Here is a 19,001-nt window from a genome sequence, read left to right as displayed (position 1 = left end):
CCCTTTCACATAACCCTCCAATCCCTATAAATATAGCCTAAAACATAATACCTAGAACATAATAGCCTAGAACTCCCAAACACCTAGTCATGCGCTTCCTTCATTACGGCTGCGCCTACATTACGCTGGGCTTACTTGACTTAAGGTATGTTTGATGCTTCCGCTATCTACGACCTTACACCCCAAACCCCAATAAGAGACCACACATGAATTTTGGTGTAAAGGCCACAGCAGCCATTTATTAAACACACCTTTTTCTGAAAAAGAGCATAACCATAAACACATCATAACTCCATGATAACATCCTGCTCTATTTCCCAACTCCAGATAAAGGATCCTTGAAGGCACTTCAATCATTAAACTCCATCGTTTCCTTATTAGGTCTGGACCCCTTACCCTACAGCCGTTCTGCACCTGACCCGAGGGCACCAACCATGTCCAAGACCTCTCTCTCCCTTCCTGGGGACCCTGCCCATCAGGAATATATATGAGCTGGGTAACCACTCCCCAGCCCCTCCAATACTATCCCGGGTTAAACGCCCCGAGTTCTCTTGCAACAATCTCCATTGTTGCTTCTCCTTCTTACCATTCCGTGCCTCCAAAGACCCCTCCTCCTACCGCCATTGCTACTGTGACAAAACAAAATCCCAACCGACAAATTCCCATAAACAGGAGAAAATACTGGGAGGGCGGGCGGGACAAAACTTTCTCCTGTTGTCCAGCGGGAAAGAGGGCTGCCTTTTCCCCGCATGGACTTATATACTTTATTCTCCACCCACCACATATAGATACATTTTGCCCCCTGCCCCTTTCACATAACCCTCCAATCCCTATAAATATAGCCTAAAACATAATACCTAGAACATAATAGCCTAGAACTCCCAAACACCTAGTCATGCGCTTCCTTCATTACGGCTGCGCCTACATTACGCTGGGCTTACTTGACTTAAGGTATGTTTGATGCTTCCGCTATCTACGACCTTACACCCCAAACCCCAATAAGAGACCACACATGAATTTTGGTGTAAAGGCCACAGCAGCCATTTATTAAACACACCTTTTTCTGAAAAAGAGCATAACCATAAACACATCATAACTCCATGATAACATCCTGCTCTATTTCCCAACTCCAGATAAAGGATCCTTGAAGGCACTTCAATCATTAAACTCCATCGTTTCCTTATTAGGTCTGGACCCCTTACCCTACAGCCGTTCTGCACCTGACCCGAGGGCACCAACCATGTCCAAGACCTCTCTCTCCCTTCCTGGGGACCCTGCCCATCAGGAATATATATGAGCTGGGTAACCACTCCCCAGCCCCTCCAATACTATCCCGGGTTAAACGCCCCGAGTTCTCTTGCAACAATCTCCATTGTTGCTTCTCCTTCTTACCATTCCGTGCCTCCAAAGACCCCTCCTCCTACCGCCATTGCTACTGTGACAAAACAAAATCCCAACCGACAAATTCCCATAAACAGGAGAAAATACTGGGAGGGCGGGCGGGACAAAACTTTCTCCTGTTGTCCAGCGGGAAAGAGGGCTGCCTTTTCCCCGCATGGACTTATATACTTTATTCTCCACCCACCACATATAGATACATTTTGCCCCCTGCCCCTTTCACATAACCCTCCAATCCCTATAAATATAGCCTAAAACATAATACCTAGAACATAATAGCCTAGAACTCCCAAACACCTAGTCATGCGCTTCCTTCATTACGGCTGCGCCTACATTACGCTGGGCTTACTTGACTTAAGGTATGTTTGATGCTTCCGCTATCTACGACCTTACACCCCAAACCCCAATAAGAGACCACACATGAATTTTGGTGTAAAGGCCACAGCAGCCATTTATTAAACACACCTTTTTCTGAAAAAGAGCATAACCATAAACACATCATAACTCCATGATAACATCCTGCTCTATTTCCCAACTCCAGATAAAGGATCCTTGAAGGCACTTCAATCATTAAACTCCATCGTTTCCTTATTAGGTCTGGACCCCTTACCCTACAGCCGTTCTGCACCTGACCCGAGGGCACCAACCATGTCCAAGACCTCTCTCTCCCTTCCTGGGGACCCTGCCCATCAGGAATATATATGAGCTGTGTAACCACTCCCCAGCCCCTCCAATACTATCCCGGGTTAAACGCCCCGAGTTCTCTTGCAACAATCTCCATTGTTGCTTCTCCTTCTTACCATTCCGTGCCTCCAAAGACCCCTCCTCCTACCGCCACGACAATCATGTGTGACCCCTTACACATGATTGTCCCTCCACAACTGCAGGGCTTTCTCCATGCCCTCCTTAATGTCCAGGGTCCACATATCCAGACCCACCTCGTTTAGATGAACACCATCCGCCCTGAGGAAACCTACCTCTCTACCCTCCAACTCCTTATGCCGCACCACAACACCGCCATTGCGTGCCACAAATCTGCCAACTACCTTGTTGACCTTTGCTCGCGCTTTGTTTAAGCTATGTACGGAACGTGCCTGCCGCCACACCTTGCGAGCCACAATATCTGACCATACAATAACCACTCCTGGGAACGCCGACCACAACCGCAAAAGGTCAATCTTCACATCCCTCACTAAATCCCTGGACGACCGAATGCCCAAATCATTGCCGCCAAGGTGCACCACTAAGATATCCGGCGCCCTGTCCAAACCCGCATAAAATTGTACCTCTGGTAACAGCCTACACCACAGCATGCCCCGCAGGCCCAACCATCTGACCTGCACTTCTGCGTGATCCATGCCCAACTGCCGTCCGGCCGGACGAACATCAGCACGCACACCTCCCCAGTGTACGTAGGAGTGCCCCATGATCCAAATCAAGCAGGGACCTGCACCTAAAACAACACAAAACAACAACGTAACTACTCCATATCCACCTCCAGCACATCTTATCTCCACCGCCTCACAGCAAATGAGGCCGCACATACAACCTATATCGGTCTGACTCCCACCTACCGATCTTCTTAACCATCGCCGGGGATAAACCCCACCGAGCTGCTTCCGTAGCTGCGCCAATTCTAAAAGAATGAGAGCTAAAACCTGCTCCACCTCTGCCAGACAACAGGATACATTTTTTGAACACCTGTGAAAACTGGAATTTTGACAGAGACAGCCCGTCTGCATGAACCAACAAGGATGTCGGGCCCTCAGGCCTCACCGCGACAAACTCCCGAAAACCGCGGACCGGGCACACCCGCGACCCTGGTAACTCATACAAGCGCACCACAAAACCTCTCCCTTCCTGATCTGTCTTAGATCTACGGAGCAAACAAGAAAGGCAGGAGCCATCCAAATCCACATCAGCGTACAATAAACCCCCTGCCACACTCTTACTGGCCGACACCAACTCCGATATCCGGAACGCCCCAAAGAAAGCCAAAGAAAATGCCAGTGTAAATAGCCGCACTTCAAATGCTGAAACACAAACCTCCCTCAACAAATCACAAATCGCTACCAACAGCTCAAATGACACCGGCTTCCTGAGATCCCTAACTGCGGAACCCCTCCTGAAACCCTTCATTGCCTGCCGCACCAGAAAGGACTTAGTCACGTCCTCCTCACCTTTCTTCTTGAACCAAAAAGCCAAGGCCGACAAACTCCGAGCGACCGTTGCTGCAGACGACCCCTCACTGTACGCATTTCCTATAAAATACAGCAAACACGCCGGCCGATCTGCAATACCTGCCTGCGCATTTTCTAACAAAGCCTCCCATACCTGCCATACCGCACTGTACCTCTGCCACGTAACCGCACTAACCGACCTTTCCACGAGCGACATCGCCATTGTCACACCACCTTCCACAGATGCTCTGGACACGGCAGGCCATGAGACTCCGCCCCCGGCGCCAGCAGACGAAACCTGTCCCACTGTTGACGAGAAAGGGAATCAGCCACAGAATTCAGCACCCCAGGAATATGCACTGCCACAAAATGCGCATTCAACATCAGACCTCTCAAAACTAAATATCGCAATAGCCGCACGACTGGCGGAGAATTAGCTGTCTGCGCATTAACAGCCTGAACGACACCCAGATTGTCACATACGAAACGCACTCTCCGGTCCCGCAGACAATCCCCCCACAACTCCGCAGCCACCACAATCGGGAACAATTCCAGCAGAGCCAAGTTACGGACAAAACCACATTCATGCCATGTATCAGGCCAAACTCCTGCACACCACTGCCCTTGGAAATAAGCCCCAAATCCACAAGCACCTGATGCATCTGTATACAGCTCCAAGTCCACACTAGACACCGGCTGATACATGAGCACCGACCGCCCATTATAGGTCTGCAAAAACTCCCCCCACACCAACAAATCAGCTTTCAACTCCGCCGACAACCTAATGAAATGATGAGGGGAATGCACCCCCGCGGTAGCACTCGCCAATCGCCTGCAAAACACCCGCCCCATGGGCATAATCCTACAAGCAAAATTCAAATGCCCCAACAAGGATTGCAAGTCCCGCAACTGTATTTTCTTCCTGCGCAGCGCACTCGCCACCAACTCTCTCATCACCAGCAACTTATCATCAGGCAAGCGACACTCCATATTATCTGAATCAATCATGATTCCCAAAAACTTAATGACCGTCGTGGGTCCCTCAGTTTTTTCAGGCGCCAGAGGTACCCCAAAATCCATTGCCACTCTCTCCATAGTGTGTAGCAATCCTGCACACACATAGGTACCCGGCGGACCGATAAACAGGAAATCATCCAGATAATGCAGCGCAGATTGCACCTGCGCCTCCCGACGGACCACCCACTCCAAAAACGTGCTAAACATCTCAAAATAAGCGCATGAAATGGAGCAGCCCATCGGGAGGCAACAATCCACAAAATATTCCTCCTGCCAATAACATCCCAGCAAACAAAAACTATCCGGATGCACCGGCAATAAACGAAAAGCGGCCTCAATGTCAGTTTTCGCTAACAGAGAGCCCTTCCCGTATTTCCGAACCCAAACAACCGCCGCATCAAAGTTAGTGTAACTAACCGCGCACAGTGCCGGATCAATGCCGTCATTCACCGACTCGCCTTCCGGATAAGACAAGTGATGAATAAGGCGGAATTTATTCACCTCCTTTTTTGGAACCAAACCTAACGGGGAAACCCGCAAATTCTGAACAGGCGGGGAGGAAAACGGCCCCGCCATGCGGCCCAAAGCCACCTCCTTCAGCAGCTTATCCGTAACCAGATCAGGCCGCGCCAAAGCAGACGACAAATTACGGACCACCCCATCACGTCCAACCGACGTACAAGGAATCCGAAAACCTTCTGAAAATCCTAACCATAACAACTCCGCCACTTTCCTATTTGGATAGCCCCTTAAAAACGGGAGCATCCTTTCCACCCTCACCGGCGTCGCCCCTCTTCTGCTCAGCATCTCCCTGCCTGCCCTTATGCTTCTTGAAGCATCTGGACAAACCATGGGCGCCTCCGCAACCGGAGCACTCGTGCTTGTACCTACAGTCTGGGCCGAACTTGCAATGCCCCTCATTGTACTGCCAGCAACACCCCTTTCCTGAGGATCCTGACCGACCCGCTGCTGACCCCTGACCGCCGGCCGCATCCCGAAAGGGCTGCTGCCCCTGTTTTGGCGCAGACATCAGACGCATCCATAAACTGATATCCTTGTGATCCCATCGCAACGACGGGCGCACCGACTTCCGCTGACGAAACTGTTCGTCATACCGCAACCACGCATTACCACCGTATACACGATACGCCTCCCCTACCGAATCCATATAACAGAATAGCGCCGAACAGTTCTCCGGCGCCTTCTCACCCACCACACTAGCCAAGATAGCGAAGGCCTGCAGCCAATTCGCAAAAGTCCGTGGAATCAAACGATACCGCCGCCGCTCCTCCTCCTCCTTCTTACTTTCATCCGGTTTCCACCGGTCCAAATTAAACTTCTCTAACGGCAGCAAAGAAAAAATCTCAACATATTCATCTTTCCATATCTTTTCCCTAATTTCCACCTTCAAATGTGCCCCCAGCGGGCCCTCAAAACACACATAAACCTCGCCTTTTGCCGCGTCAGCCAAACGCACATCCTCCACCACTTTCTTAGCTGTACTAGCCGCCTCGTCAACCGCTTTTCCCACAGCCACTACGGCACCCACAACCGGCGCCACTTCACTAACACCCGCAATCACTGCCGCAGCTGCACCAGAAATCGCCTCATTAGCAACCGCACTCCCTGCCGCACTAGCAGACGCCTCACTAGCAGCGCCCCATACCCTCGCTGGCGACTGCTCTACGCCTGGCACCATTCTCCTAAAATACTCCTGCATCCCTCTAAACAACAATTGCATCTGTGACATTGACAACATCCCCCCCACATCCCCCCCACACATCCCCGGCACCACATCCGTGGTAGACTCACCCGTACGTCCCTGAGGTGACCTCCCAGCGGACGCGTCCATCACTCCAGATAATCCAGGCGTCGGTCGTGACGATCCTAGGGAGTGGTGCTCCTGCACCCCACGCTCCCCGTAGCTCCCCGCACTTCCAGTCGCTGCTGCTCTAGGCTCCGCGGAATGCGGCCCGTCCACGATCCTGCCACCCCCTGGTGGCGTGGCATATTCAGAACGACAGCCCTGCCGATCCAGTCCTTCTGCAGGGCTGTCAAAATAAAATCTTCTTGTCGTTGTTGCTGCCTGTATAGCAGACCGCTGCCCCCCCTCGTCCGGATGGGGCCCGGCGTCACTCCAAGAAGTTGCCCGGGTACCTCCGGTCGCTGTCGCCGCCGCACGCCTCCCTGCTCCTGCAGGAGGCGATCTCGCTCCCCATCTAGATGCCGCCCGCCTCTTCCTACGGGTCGGTGCTGGTGTCCTGATGTCTGTACGCTGAGCTCCTCCGGCACCTGGAGCATCGGCGCCGGAGAAAGCCGTCACTTCCGGACCTGCGCGCGCATCCGGCCCAGCGCGCACATCCGGTCCTGTGCGCGCATCCGGTCCCGCCTCCACTTCCGGCGTCGTTGTTGAAGACAGGAGGGAGGAAGATGGCCGCCGCGGCCCCCCCCCCTCCTGTCACCTCCGGTCTCGCCCGCCTGATGGGATTCCTCCCTGACCTCCGTGGACCGTCGCCAGGGTGCAGCTCCGGACCAGCAGGAGGAGGAGGGTCCCTGGAGGGGCTCCCTCGGCGCCGACCAGACCGAGGCGTCTCTGCAGATGAAGGCCTCTCCTGAGGCCTGGAACGCCTGCTGCTGCGTCCCTCACTCTCCTCTCCAGCCGCTGGAACCGGAGGAAGAGCCCCGGCAATCAGCGCATCCAGCCATCCCACGCCGTGCTGCATCGCTGCATCCCGGATCCTGGCCATCGTTGTCTCCATCGCCGCTTCCATCAGGTAAGTAAAATTATTTATCTGTATATTTTTCTTTTCACTATAATAACAGGACAAAACTTTCTCCTGTTGTCCAGCGGGAAAGAGGGCTGCCTTTTCCCCGCATGGACTTATATACTTTATTCTCCACCCACCACATATAGATACATTTTGCCCCCTGCCCCTTTCACATAACCCTCCAATCCCTATAAATATAGCCTAAAACATAATACCTAGAACATAATAGCCTAGAACTCCCAAACACCTAGTCATGCGCTTCCTTCATTACGGCTGCGCCTACATTACGCTGGGCTTACTGGATATTGGTAGAAATTGGCAGCAGTGAGGCCATGATGGTCCAGTAATGTCTGTCTACGCTGCTATTAGTTAGAACATTGGTAGAAATGGCGGCAGTGAGGCCATGATGGTCCAGTAATGTCCGTCTACGCCGCTATTAGTCAGGACATTGATAGAAATGGTGGCAGTGAGACCATGATGGTCCAGTTATGTCCGTCTACGCCGCTATTAGTCAGAACATTGGTAGAAATGGCGGCAGTGAGGCCATGATGGGCCAGTAATGTCCGTCTACGCCGCTATTAGTCAGGACATTGATAGAAATGGCGGCAGTGAGACCATGATGGTCCAGTAATGTCCGTCTACGCCGCTATTAGTCAGGACATTGATAGAAATGGCGGCAGTGAGACCATGATGGTCCAGTAATGTCCGTCTACGCTGCTATTAGTCAGGACATTGGTAGAAATGGCGGCAGTGAGGCCATGACGGTCCAGTAATGTCCATCTACGCTGCTATTAGTCAGGACATTGATAGAAATGGTGGCAGTGAGACCATGATGGTCCAGTAATGTCCGTGTACGCCGCTATTAGTCAGGACATTGGTAGAAATGGCGGCAGTGATACCATGATGGTCTAGTAATGTCCGTCTACGCTGCTATTAGTCAGGACATTGATAGAAATGGCAGCAGTGAGGCCATGATGGTCCAGTAATGTCTGTCTACGCCGCTATTAGTCAGGACATTGGTAGAAATGGCGGCAGTGATACCATGATGATCCAGTAATGTCCGTCTACGCTGCTATTAGTCAGGACATTGATAGAAATGGTGGCAGTGAGGCCATGATGGTCCAGTAATGTCCGTGTACGCCGCTATTAGTCAGGATATTGGTAGAAATGGCAGCAGTGAGGCCATGATGGTCCAGTAATGTCCGTCTACGCCGCTATTAGTCAGGACATTGATAGAAATGGTGGCAGTGAGACCATGATGGTCCAGTAATGTCCGTCTACGCCGCTATTAGTCAGAACATTGATAGAAATGGCGGCAGTGAGGCCATGATGGTCCAGTAATGTCCGTCTACGCCGCTATTAGTCAGGACATTGATAGAAATGGCGGCAGTGAGACCATGATGGTCCAGTAATGTCCGTCTACGCCGCTATTAGTCAGGACATTGATAGAAATGGCGGCAGTGAGACCATGATGGTCCAGTAATGTCCGTCTATGCTGCTATTAGTCAGGACATTGATAGAAATGGCGGCAGTGAGGCCATGATGGTCCAGTAATGTCCGTCTACGCTGCTATTAGTCAGGACATTGGTAGAAATGGCGGCAGTGAGACCATGATGGTCCAGTAATGTCCGTCTATGCCGCTATTAGTCAGGACATTGATAGAAATGGCGGCAGTGAGGCCATGATGGTCCAGTAATGTCCGTCTATGCCGCTATTAGTCAGGACATTGATAGAAATGGCGGCAGTGAGACCATGATGGTCCAGTAATGTCCGTCTACGCTGCTATTAGTCAGAACATTGGTAATGGCGGCAGTGAGGCCATGCTGGTCCAGTAATGTCCGTCTACGCTGCTATTAGTCAGAACATTGGTAATGGCGGCAGTGAGGCCATGATGGTCCAGTAATGTCCGTCTATGTCGCTATTAGTCAGAACATTGGTAGAAATGGCGGCAGTGAGGCCATGATGGTCCAGTAATGTCCGTCTATGCCGCTATTAGTCAGAACATTGGTAGAAATGGCGGCAGTGAGGCCATGATGGTCCAGTAATGTCCGTCTACGCCGCTATTAGTCAGGATATTGGTAGAAATGGCGGCAGTGAGGCCATGATGGTCCAGTAATGTCCGTCTACGCTCCTATTAGTCAGAACATTGGTAATGGCGGCAGTGAGGCCATGATGGTCCAGTAATGTCCGTCTATGCCGCTATTAGTCAGAACACTGGTAGAAATGGCGGCAGTGAGGCCATGATGGTCCAGTAATGTATGTCTATGCCGCTATTAGTCAGGATATTGGTAGAAATGGCGGCAGTGAGACCATGATGGTCCAGTAATGTCCGTCTACGCCGCTATTAGTCAGGATATTGGTAGAAATGGCGGCAGTGAGGCCATGATGGTCCAGTAATGTCCGTCTATGCCGCTATTAGTCAGAACACTGGTAGAAATGGCGGCAGTGAGGCCATGATGGTCCAGTAATGTATGTCTATGCCGCTATTAGTCAGGATATTGGTAGAAATGGCGGCAGTGAGACCATGATGGTCCAGTAATGTCCGTCTACGCCGCTATTAGTCAGGATATTGGTAGAAATGGCGGCAGTGAGGCCATGATGGTCCAGTAATGTCCGTCTACGCCGCTATTAGTCAGAACATCGATAGATATTGAAAGAAGTGAATGTTTCCAGCCGTTCTCAGGCACAACGTCCTCTATCACTCGTCTTTGTGGACGCGTCATACAGGAAAATAAAGCGTTGAGAAGCGGAGTGCATGTATATTATGTACAGAACATTGAGATCCGGTGATCGGCTTTTTCTGTGAATCTTCTGTGAATCCGTCATTTATATATTGATGTAAAACAGAATAAAAGGTTGTGATCTTCTCATCCTGCAGCAATTCTCTGCTTATTACCCCTCGCTGAAGCCTCTCATTATAAGGCTATGTTCACACGCTCAACGAAAATGGCTGAAAATACGGAGCTTTTTATGGGAAAACAGCCCCTGGTTTTCAGCTGTTTTTTAAGCAAATTGCTTTTTGCGGCATATTTTCCGGACGTTTTTAGAGCTGTTTTTCTGTTGAGTCAATGAAAAACAGCTCAAGAAGTGACATGCACTTCTTTTTACAAGCCATTTTTTTTACGCGCCCGTTTTTAAAAAAACGCCCGTGAGAACGGAATGCCGTTTTTCCCATTGAAATCACCAGGCAGATGTTTGGAAGCGTTCAGCGCCCGCATTTTTAGCCATGAAAATGCGACTGAAAATAGGTTGTGTGAACATACCCTTACACTGACTTTATTGTGTCCTAGTCTTGTACTTGGTTAAAATGGAGTTTGAAGAGTTGTCATAGGGACACTGTGGTTTGGCCTCCTTTAGTTATACGCAGCATAGGATCAGTCAGCAACGGCTCAGCCTAATAATCCAGACTCCTAATATTACAATTATTAGAACTCGCTCACATTAAGTTTTGCCATAGACAGAAGTAATATAGCGTGGGTACATTGTAAGATTGGGTGTCAGAAGGGTGTCCGTGGCAAATAGAAATAAAATGGGTCCGCAATTTCATCCGTAATTACATGGTCTGTAATTACGGATGAAAACTACAGTCGTGTGTGTGCAGTCTTAGGGCCTATACATGAGGTATTGGGAGGGGGATGGTCATGTATATATATGTTCATGTAAGTCCCGGGATCTGTGTCTAGCGGACGCTCCCTTATCCCAGCCTTGTGCCCGTCTGACCACGTCACATTGTGCCCTTTTTCAATGCTCACACTGAACTCTCCAGTTGGTAGGGGATGAGTTTATGTCGGAATGATTGATGTCTGGATTCCCAGATGTCGCTGAACCTGATCCCTGTGCAGCTCCTGCAGGCAGCTCAGATCTAGGACATCAGCCCGGTCACCGGTGTAGTGTCTGGTAATATGGCCGTGACCCCTGTACCTGTTGACTGCAGTGAATGGAGACTATATAATAATAATGTGCGGCGCTGCTGGGAGGTCACACTGAGTATTAGGAATATGTAACTGACAGGTGACGTCTTGTATGACTCTAGATCTCCACCTCCGGGGACGTCATACCTCCAGCCGCCTCCATTACGCACCTTGTTCTTCAGGGACTCAGGATCCGTTCTCAGTGTGGCCTTTGTCCTCCACATTTATAGTGATTCTGCTCTTCCACCATTGCTGGAAATATGAAAAATACAGAAGCTGTGACCCCAGAAGATGCCGCAGATTACAAGGGAGATAACAAATGTGTCTGACATGACTCTTTCCATACATACAATCTACACAGCGCAGCGCTGTCTCCAGCAGAGAACTCGCACATACAGTATTACCTGCCCGACACTCAGGCCTGGCAATGACTGACAACATGTGAGAACAATGTAAGGGGTTAAAAACGTCTCCAGAAATAGTACGGACATCTGAGTGCATAAGAATTTATACAGCCGCCTCTGAACTCAATGGAGGCTGCGAAAATCTCCCAGACCCATTCCATTTAGATTGTAAGCTCTTATGGGCAGCAGGGTCCTCTCTCATGTAGAGTGTAAGCTCTTATGGGCAGCAGGGTCCTCTCTCCTGTAGAGTGTAAGCTCTTATGGTCAGCGGGGTCCTCTCTCATGTAGAGTGTAAGCTCTTATGGTCAGCAGGGTGCTCTCTCCTGTAGAGTGTAAGCTCTTATGGTCAGCAGGGTGCTCTCTCCTGTAGAGTGTAAGCTCTTATGGTCAGCAGGGTCCTCTCTCTTGTAGAATGTAAGCTCTTATGATCAGCGGGGTCCTCTCTCCTGTAGAGTGTAAGCTCTTATGGGCAGCAGTGTCCTCTCTCCTGTAGAGTGTAAGCTCTTATGGTCAGCGGGGTCCTCTCTCCTGTAGAGTGTAAGCTCTTATGATCAGCAGTGTCCTCTCTCCTGTAGAGTGTAAGCTCTTATGGTCAGCAGGGTCCTCCCTCCTGTAGAGTGTAAGCTCTTAGGGTCAGTAGGGTCCTCTCTCCTGTAGAGTGTAAGCTCTTATGGTCAGCAGGGTCCTCTCTCTTGTAGAGTGTAAGCTCTTATGGTCAGTATTGTCCTCTCTCCTGTAGCGTGTAAGCTCTTATGGTCAGCAGGGTCCTCCCTCCTGTAGAGTGTAAGCTCTTACGGTCAGTAGGGTCCTCTCTCCTGTAGAGTGTAAGCTCTTGTGGTCAGCAGTGTCCTCTCTCCTGTAGAGTGTAAGCTCTTATGATCAGCGGGGTCCTCTCTCCTGTAGAGTGCAAGCTCTTATGGTCAGCAGGGTCCTCTCTCCTGTAGAGTATAAGCTCTTATGATCAGCAGTGTCCTCTCTCCTGTAGAGTGTAAGCTCTTATGGTCAGCAGGGTCCTCTCTCTTGTAGAGTGTAAGCTCTTATGATCAGCAGTGTCCTCTCTCCTGTAGAGTGTAAGCTCTTATTATCAGCAGGGTCCTCTCTCCTGTAGAGTGTAAGCTCTTATGATCAGCGGGGTCCCCTCTCCTGTAGAGTGTAAGCTCTTATGGTCAGCGGGGTCCTCTCTCCTGTAGAGTGTAAGCTCTTATGATCAGCGGGGTCCCCTCTCCTGTAGAGTGTAAGCTCTTATGGTCAGCGGGGTCCTCTCTCCTGTAGAGTGTAAGCTCTTATGATCAGCAGCGTCCTCTCTCCTGTAGAATGTAAGCTCTTATGGTCAGCAGGGTCCTCTCCTGTAGAGTGTAAGCTCTTATGGTCAGCAGGGTCCTCTCTCCTGTAGAGTGTAAGCACTTATGATCAGCAGGGTCCTCTCTCCTGTAGAGTGTAAGCTCTTATGGTCAGCAGTGTCCTCTCTCCTGTAGAGTGTAAGCTCTTATGGTCAGCGGGGTCCTCTCTCCTGTAGAGTGTAAGCTCTTATGATCAGCAGTGTCCTCTCTCCTGTAGAGTGTAAGCTCTTATGGTCAGCAGGGTCCTCTCTCCTGTAGAGTGTAAGCTCTTATGGGCAGCAGGGTCCTCTGTCCTGTAGAGTGTAAGCTCTTATGGTCAGCAGGGTCCTCCCTCCTGTAGAGTGTAAGCTCTCATGATTAGCAGTGTCCTCTCTCCTGTAGAGTGTAAGCTCTTATGGTCAGCAGGGTCCTCTCTCCTGTAGAGTGTAAGCTCTCATGATTAGCAGTGTCCTCTCTCCTGTAGAGTGTAAGCTCTTATGGTCAGCAGTGTCCTCTCTCCTGTAGAGTGTAAGCTCTTATGGTCAGCAGGGTCCTCTCTCCTGTAGAGTGTAAGCTCTTATGGTCAACAGTGTCCTCTCTCCTGTAGAGTGTAAGCTCTTATGATCAGCAGGGTTCTCTCTCCTGTAGAGTAGAGTGTAAGCTCTTATGATCAGCAGTGTCCTCTCTCCTGTAGAGTGTAAGCTCTTATGGTCAGCAGTGTCCTCTCTCCTGTAGAGTGTAAGCTCTTATGATCAGCCGGGTCCTCTCTCCTGTAGAGTGTAAGCTCTTATGGTCAGCAGGGTCCTCTCTCCTGTAGAGTCTAAGCTCTTATGGTCAGCTGGGTCCTCTCTCCTATAGAGTGTAAGCTCTTATGATCAGCAGTGTCCTCTCTCCTGTAGAGTGTAAGCTCTTATGGTCAGCAGGGTCCTCTCTCCTGTAGAATGTAAGCTCTTATGGTCAGTGGGGTCCTCTCTCCCGTAGAGTGTAAGCTCTTATGGTCAGCAGGGTCCTATCTCCTGTAGAGTGTAAGCTCTTATGGTCAGCAGGGTCCTCTCTCCTGTAGAGTGTAAGCTCTTATGGTCAGCAGGGTCCTCTCTCCTGTAGAGTGTAAGCTCTTATGGTCAGCAGGGTCCTCTCTCCTGTAGAGTGTAAGCTCTTATGGTCAGCAGCGTCCTCTCTCCTGTAGAGTGTAAGCTCTTATGGGCAGGGTCCTCTCTCCTGTAGAGTGTAAGCTCTTATGGTCAGCGGGGTCCTCTCTCCTGTAGAGTGTAAGCTCTTATGGTCAGCAGTGTCCTCTCTCCTGTAGAGTGTAAGCTCTTATGGGCAGGGTCCTCTCTCCTGTAGAGTGTAAGCTCTTATGGGCAGGGTTCTCCCTCATGTTTCTCATTGTTTATTAATTTGTTTTATTTGCCATTTTACTTGTTTGTTACTTCCCCCATTGTAAAGTGCTGCGGAATATGTTACCACTATATCAATTAAGATAATTCGTATGATTGTTAATAATGACCCCATCCTGAAAATCCCCTTACTCCAGTGTGTAGGGTTATCTTCTCCATCTGTAGGACAGTCCTTATAAATGACCCTGATGTTTCTGTACAGATATAAGATCCTTCTCGGTGCCGGCACATTACCTATATACATGGTAGGACGGCTCCTAAGTGACTAAGAAATTATACGGAAGAATATGTAATATGCCGGGCAGATCGCTGAAGAAAGTAGAAATGGGGGAAGCAGAGAAAGCGCGAGAATATTACTCACCACATACAGGAGAAAAACCAACTTAACAGCAACTACAGGAACCATCGCACTAAGGAATATCTGATCAAAGGAGCCAGGGACTGTAACAACACAAATACAATGTATGAAACAGTGTGACATAATATCCAGGTCATATGTAAGCTCCTCTACCCCAGTAATACCCTCTTACCTGTAATCTCCAGTACACGGGGTATAGAAGGTGTGAGGTACATATAATACCCCAGTAATACCCTCTTACCTGTAATCTCCAGTACATGGGGTATAGAAGGTGTGAGGTACATATAATACCCCAGTAATACCCTCTTACCTGTAATCTCCAGTACATGGGGTATAGAAGGTGTGAGCTCCTCTACCCCAGTAATACCCTCTTACCTGTAATCTCCAGTACACGGGGTATAGAAGGTGTGAGGTACATATAATACCCCAGTAATACCCTCTTACCTGTAATCTCCAGTACATGGGGTATAGAAGGTGTGAGGTACATATAATACCCCAGTAATACCCTCTTACCTGTAATCTCCAGTACATAGGGTATAGAAGGTGTGAGGTACATATAATACCCCAGTAATACCCCCTTACCTGTAATCTCCAGTACATGGGGTATAGAAGGTGTGAGGTACATATAATACCCCAGTAATACCCCCTTACCTGTAATCTCCAGTACATGGGGTATAGAAGGTGTGAGTTCCACTACCCCAGTAATACCCTCTTACCTGTAATCTCCAGTACATGGGGTATAGAAGGTGTGAGGTACATATAATACCCCAGTAATACCCCTCTTACCTGTAATCTCCAGTACATGGGGTATAGAAGGTGTGAGGTACATATAATACCCCAGTAATACCCCTCTTACCTGTAATCTCCAGTACATGGGGTATAGAAGGTGTGAGGTACATATAATACCCCAGTAATACCCCTCTTACCTGTAATCTCCAGTACATGGGGTATAGAAGGTGTGAGGTACATATAATACCCCAGTAATACCCTCTTACCTGTAATCTCCAGTACATGGGGTATAGAAGGTGTGAGGTATATATAATACCCCAGTAATACCCTCTTACCTGTAATCTCCAGTACACGGGGTATAGAAGGTGTGAGGTACATATAATACCCCAGTAATACCCTCTTACCTGTAATCTCCAGTACATGGGGTATAGAAGGTGTGAGGTACATATAATACCCCAGTAATACCCTCTTACCTGTAATCTCCAGTACATGAGGTATAGAAGGTGTGAGGTACATATAATACCCCAGTAATACCCTCTTACCTGTAATCTCCAGTACATGGGGTATAGAAGGTGTGAGGTACATATAATACCCCAGTAATACCCCCTTACCTGTAATCTCCAGTACATGGGGTATAGAAGGTGTGAGGTACATATAATACCCCAGTAATACCCCCTTACCTGTAATCTCCAGTACATGGGGTATAGAAGGTGTGAGCTCCACTACCCCAGTAATACCCTCTTACCTGTAATCTCCAGTACATGGGGTATAGAAGGTGTGAGGTACATATAATACCCCAGTAATACCCCTCTTACCTGTAATCTCCAGTACATGGGGTATAGAAGGTGTGAGGTACATATAATACCCCAGTAATACCCTCTTACCTGTAATCTCCAGTACATGGGGTATAGAAGGTGTGAGGTACATATAATACCCCAGTAATACCCTCTTACCTGTAATCTCCAGTACATGGGGTATAGAAGGTGTGAGGTACATATAATACCCCAGTAATACCCCTCTTACCTGTAATCTCCAGTACATGGGGTATAGAAGGTGTGAGGTACATATAATACCCCAGTAATACCCCTCTTACCTGTAATCTCCAGTACATGGGGTATAGAAGGTGTGAGGTACATATAATACCCCAGTAATACTCCTCTTACCTGTAATCCCCAGTACATGGGGTATAGAAGGTGTGAGGTACATATAATACCCCAGTAATACCCCTCTTACCTGTAATCTCCAGTACATGGGGTATAGAAGGTGTGAGGTACATATAATACCCCAGTAATACCCTCTTACCTGTAATCTCCAGTACATGGGGTATAGAAGGTGTGAGGTACATATAATACCCCAGTAATACCCTCTTACCTGTAATCTCCAGTACATGGGGTATAGAAGGTGTGAGGTACATATAATACCCCAGTAATACCCTCTTACCTGTAATCTCCAGTACATGGGGTATAGAAGGTGTGAGGTACATATAATACCCCAGTAATACCCTCTTACCTGTAATCTCCAGTACATGGGGTATAGAAGGTGTGAGGTACATATAATACCCCAGTAATACCCTCTTACCTGTAATCTCCAGTACATGGGGTATAGAAGGTGTGAGGTACATATAATACCCCAGTAATACCCCTCTTACCTGTAATCTCCAGTACATGGGGTATAGAAGGTGTGAGGTACATATAATACCCCAGTAATACCCTCTTACCTGTAATCTCCAGTACATGGGGTATAGAAGGTGTGAGGTACATATAATACCCCAGTAATACCCTCTTACCTGTAATCTCCAGTACATGGGGTATAGAAGGTGTGAGGTACATATAATACCCCAGTAATACCCCCTTACCTGTAATCTCCAGTACATGGGGTATAGAAGGTGTGAGGTACATATAATACCCCAGTAATACCCCCTTACCTGTAATCTCCAGTACATGGGGTATAGAAGGTGTGAGCTCCACTACCCCAGTAATACCCTCTTACCTGTAATCTCCAGTACATGGGGTATAGAAGGTGTGAGGTACATATAATACCCCAGTAATACCCCTCTTACCTGTAATCTCCAGTACATGGGGTATAGAAGGTGTGAGGTACATATAATACCCCAGTAATACCCTCTTACCTGTAATCTCCAGTACACGGGGTATAGAAGGTGTGAGGTACATATAATACCCCAGTAATACCCTCTTACCTGTAATCTCCAGTACATGGAGTATAGAAGGTGTGAGGTACATATAATACCCCAGTAATACCCTCTTACCTGTAATCTCCAGTACATGGGGTATAGAAGGTGTGAGGTACATATAATACCCCAGTAATACCCTCTTACCTGTAATCTCCAGTACATGGGGTATAGAAGGTGTGAGGTACATATAATACCCCAGTAATACCCTCTTACCTGTAATCTCCAGTACATGGGGTATAGAAGGTGTGAGGTACATATAATACCCCAGTAATACCCCTCTTACCTGTAATCACCAGTACATGGGGTATAGAAGGTGTGAGGTACATATAATACCCCAGTAATACCCTCTTACCTGTAATCTCCAGTACATGGGGTATAGAAGGTGTGAGGTACATATAATACCCCAGTAATACCCTCTTACCTGTAATCTCCAGTACATGGGGTATAGAAGGTGTGAGGTACATATAATACCCCAGTAATACCCCTCTTACCTGTAATCTCCAGTACATGGGGTATAGAAGGTGTGAGGTACATATAGTACCCCAGTAATACCCTCTTACCTGTAATCTCCAGTACATGGGGTATAGAAGGTGTGAGGAACATATAATACCCCAGTAATACCCCTCTTACCTATAATCTCCAGTACATGGGGTATAGAAGGTGTGAGGTACATATAATACACCAGTAATACCCTCTTACCTGTAATCCCCAGTACATGGGGTATAGAAGGTGTGAGGTACATATAATACCCCAGTAATACCCTCTTACCTGTAATCTCCAGTACATGGAGTATAGAAGGTGTGAGGTACATATAATACCCCAGTAATACCCTCTTACCTGTAATCTCCAGAACATGGGGTATAGAAGGTGTGAGGTCTGTATACCCCAGTAATACTCCTCTTACCTGTAATCTCCAGTACACGGGGTATAGAAGGTGTGAGGTACATATAATACGCCAGTAATACCCCTCTTACCTGTAATCTCCAGTACACGGGGTATAGAAGGTGTGAGGTACATATAATACGCCAGTAATACCCCTCTTACCTGTAATCTCCAGTACATGGGGTATAGAAGGTGTGAGGTACATATAGTACCCCAGTAATACCCTCTTACCTGTAATCTCCAGTACATGGGGTATAGAAGGTGTGAGGTACATAATACCCCAGTAATACCCTCTTACCTGTAATCTCCAGTACATGGGGTATAGAAGGTGTGAGGTACATATAATACCCCAGTAATACCCTCTTACCTGTAATCTCCAGTACATGGGGTATAGAAGGTGTGAGGTACATATAATACCCCAGTAATACCCTCTTACCTGTAATCTCC

The 19,001-nt window shown here is 48.5% G+C and overlaps 1 protein-coding gene across 2 annotated transcripts in view; it reads right to left on the bottom strand.

Moving 5' to 3' along the window:
• The window catches only part of LOC142741678 (uncharacterized), an 87,377-nt gene that overhangs the window by 9,750 nt on the left and 58,626 nt on the right, over positions 1–19,001 (bottom strand). For both annotated transcript variants that reach the window (XM_075851024.1, XM_075851023.1), the window contains exons 4-5: positions 14,756–14,835; positions 11,445–11,526 (exon numbers count right to left, since the gene is read on the bottom strand). In XM_075851024.1, coding sequence (XP_075707139.1) covers positions 11,461–11,526; positions 14,756–14,835 — 146 coding nt within the window. In that variant the 3' untranslated portion in view covers positions 11,445–11,460. The remainder of the gene's footprint in view (positions 1–11,444; positions 11,527–14,755; positions 14,836–19,001) is intronic.

Source organism: Rhinoderma darwinii, chromosome 2 (genome assembly GCF_050947455.1).
Source record: "Rhinoderma darwinii isolate aRhiDar2 chromosome 2, aRhiDar2.hap1, whole genome shotgun sequence".
In the NCBI taxonomy this organism is placed as follows: Eukaryota; Metazoa; Chordata; class Amphibia; order Anura; family Rhinodermatidae; genus Rhinoderma; species Rhinoderma darwinii.
This window is presented reverse-complemented; position numbering and strand designations above follow the sequence as displayed.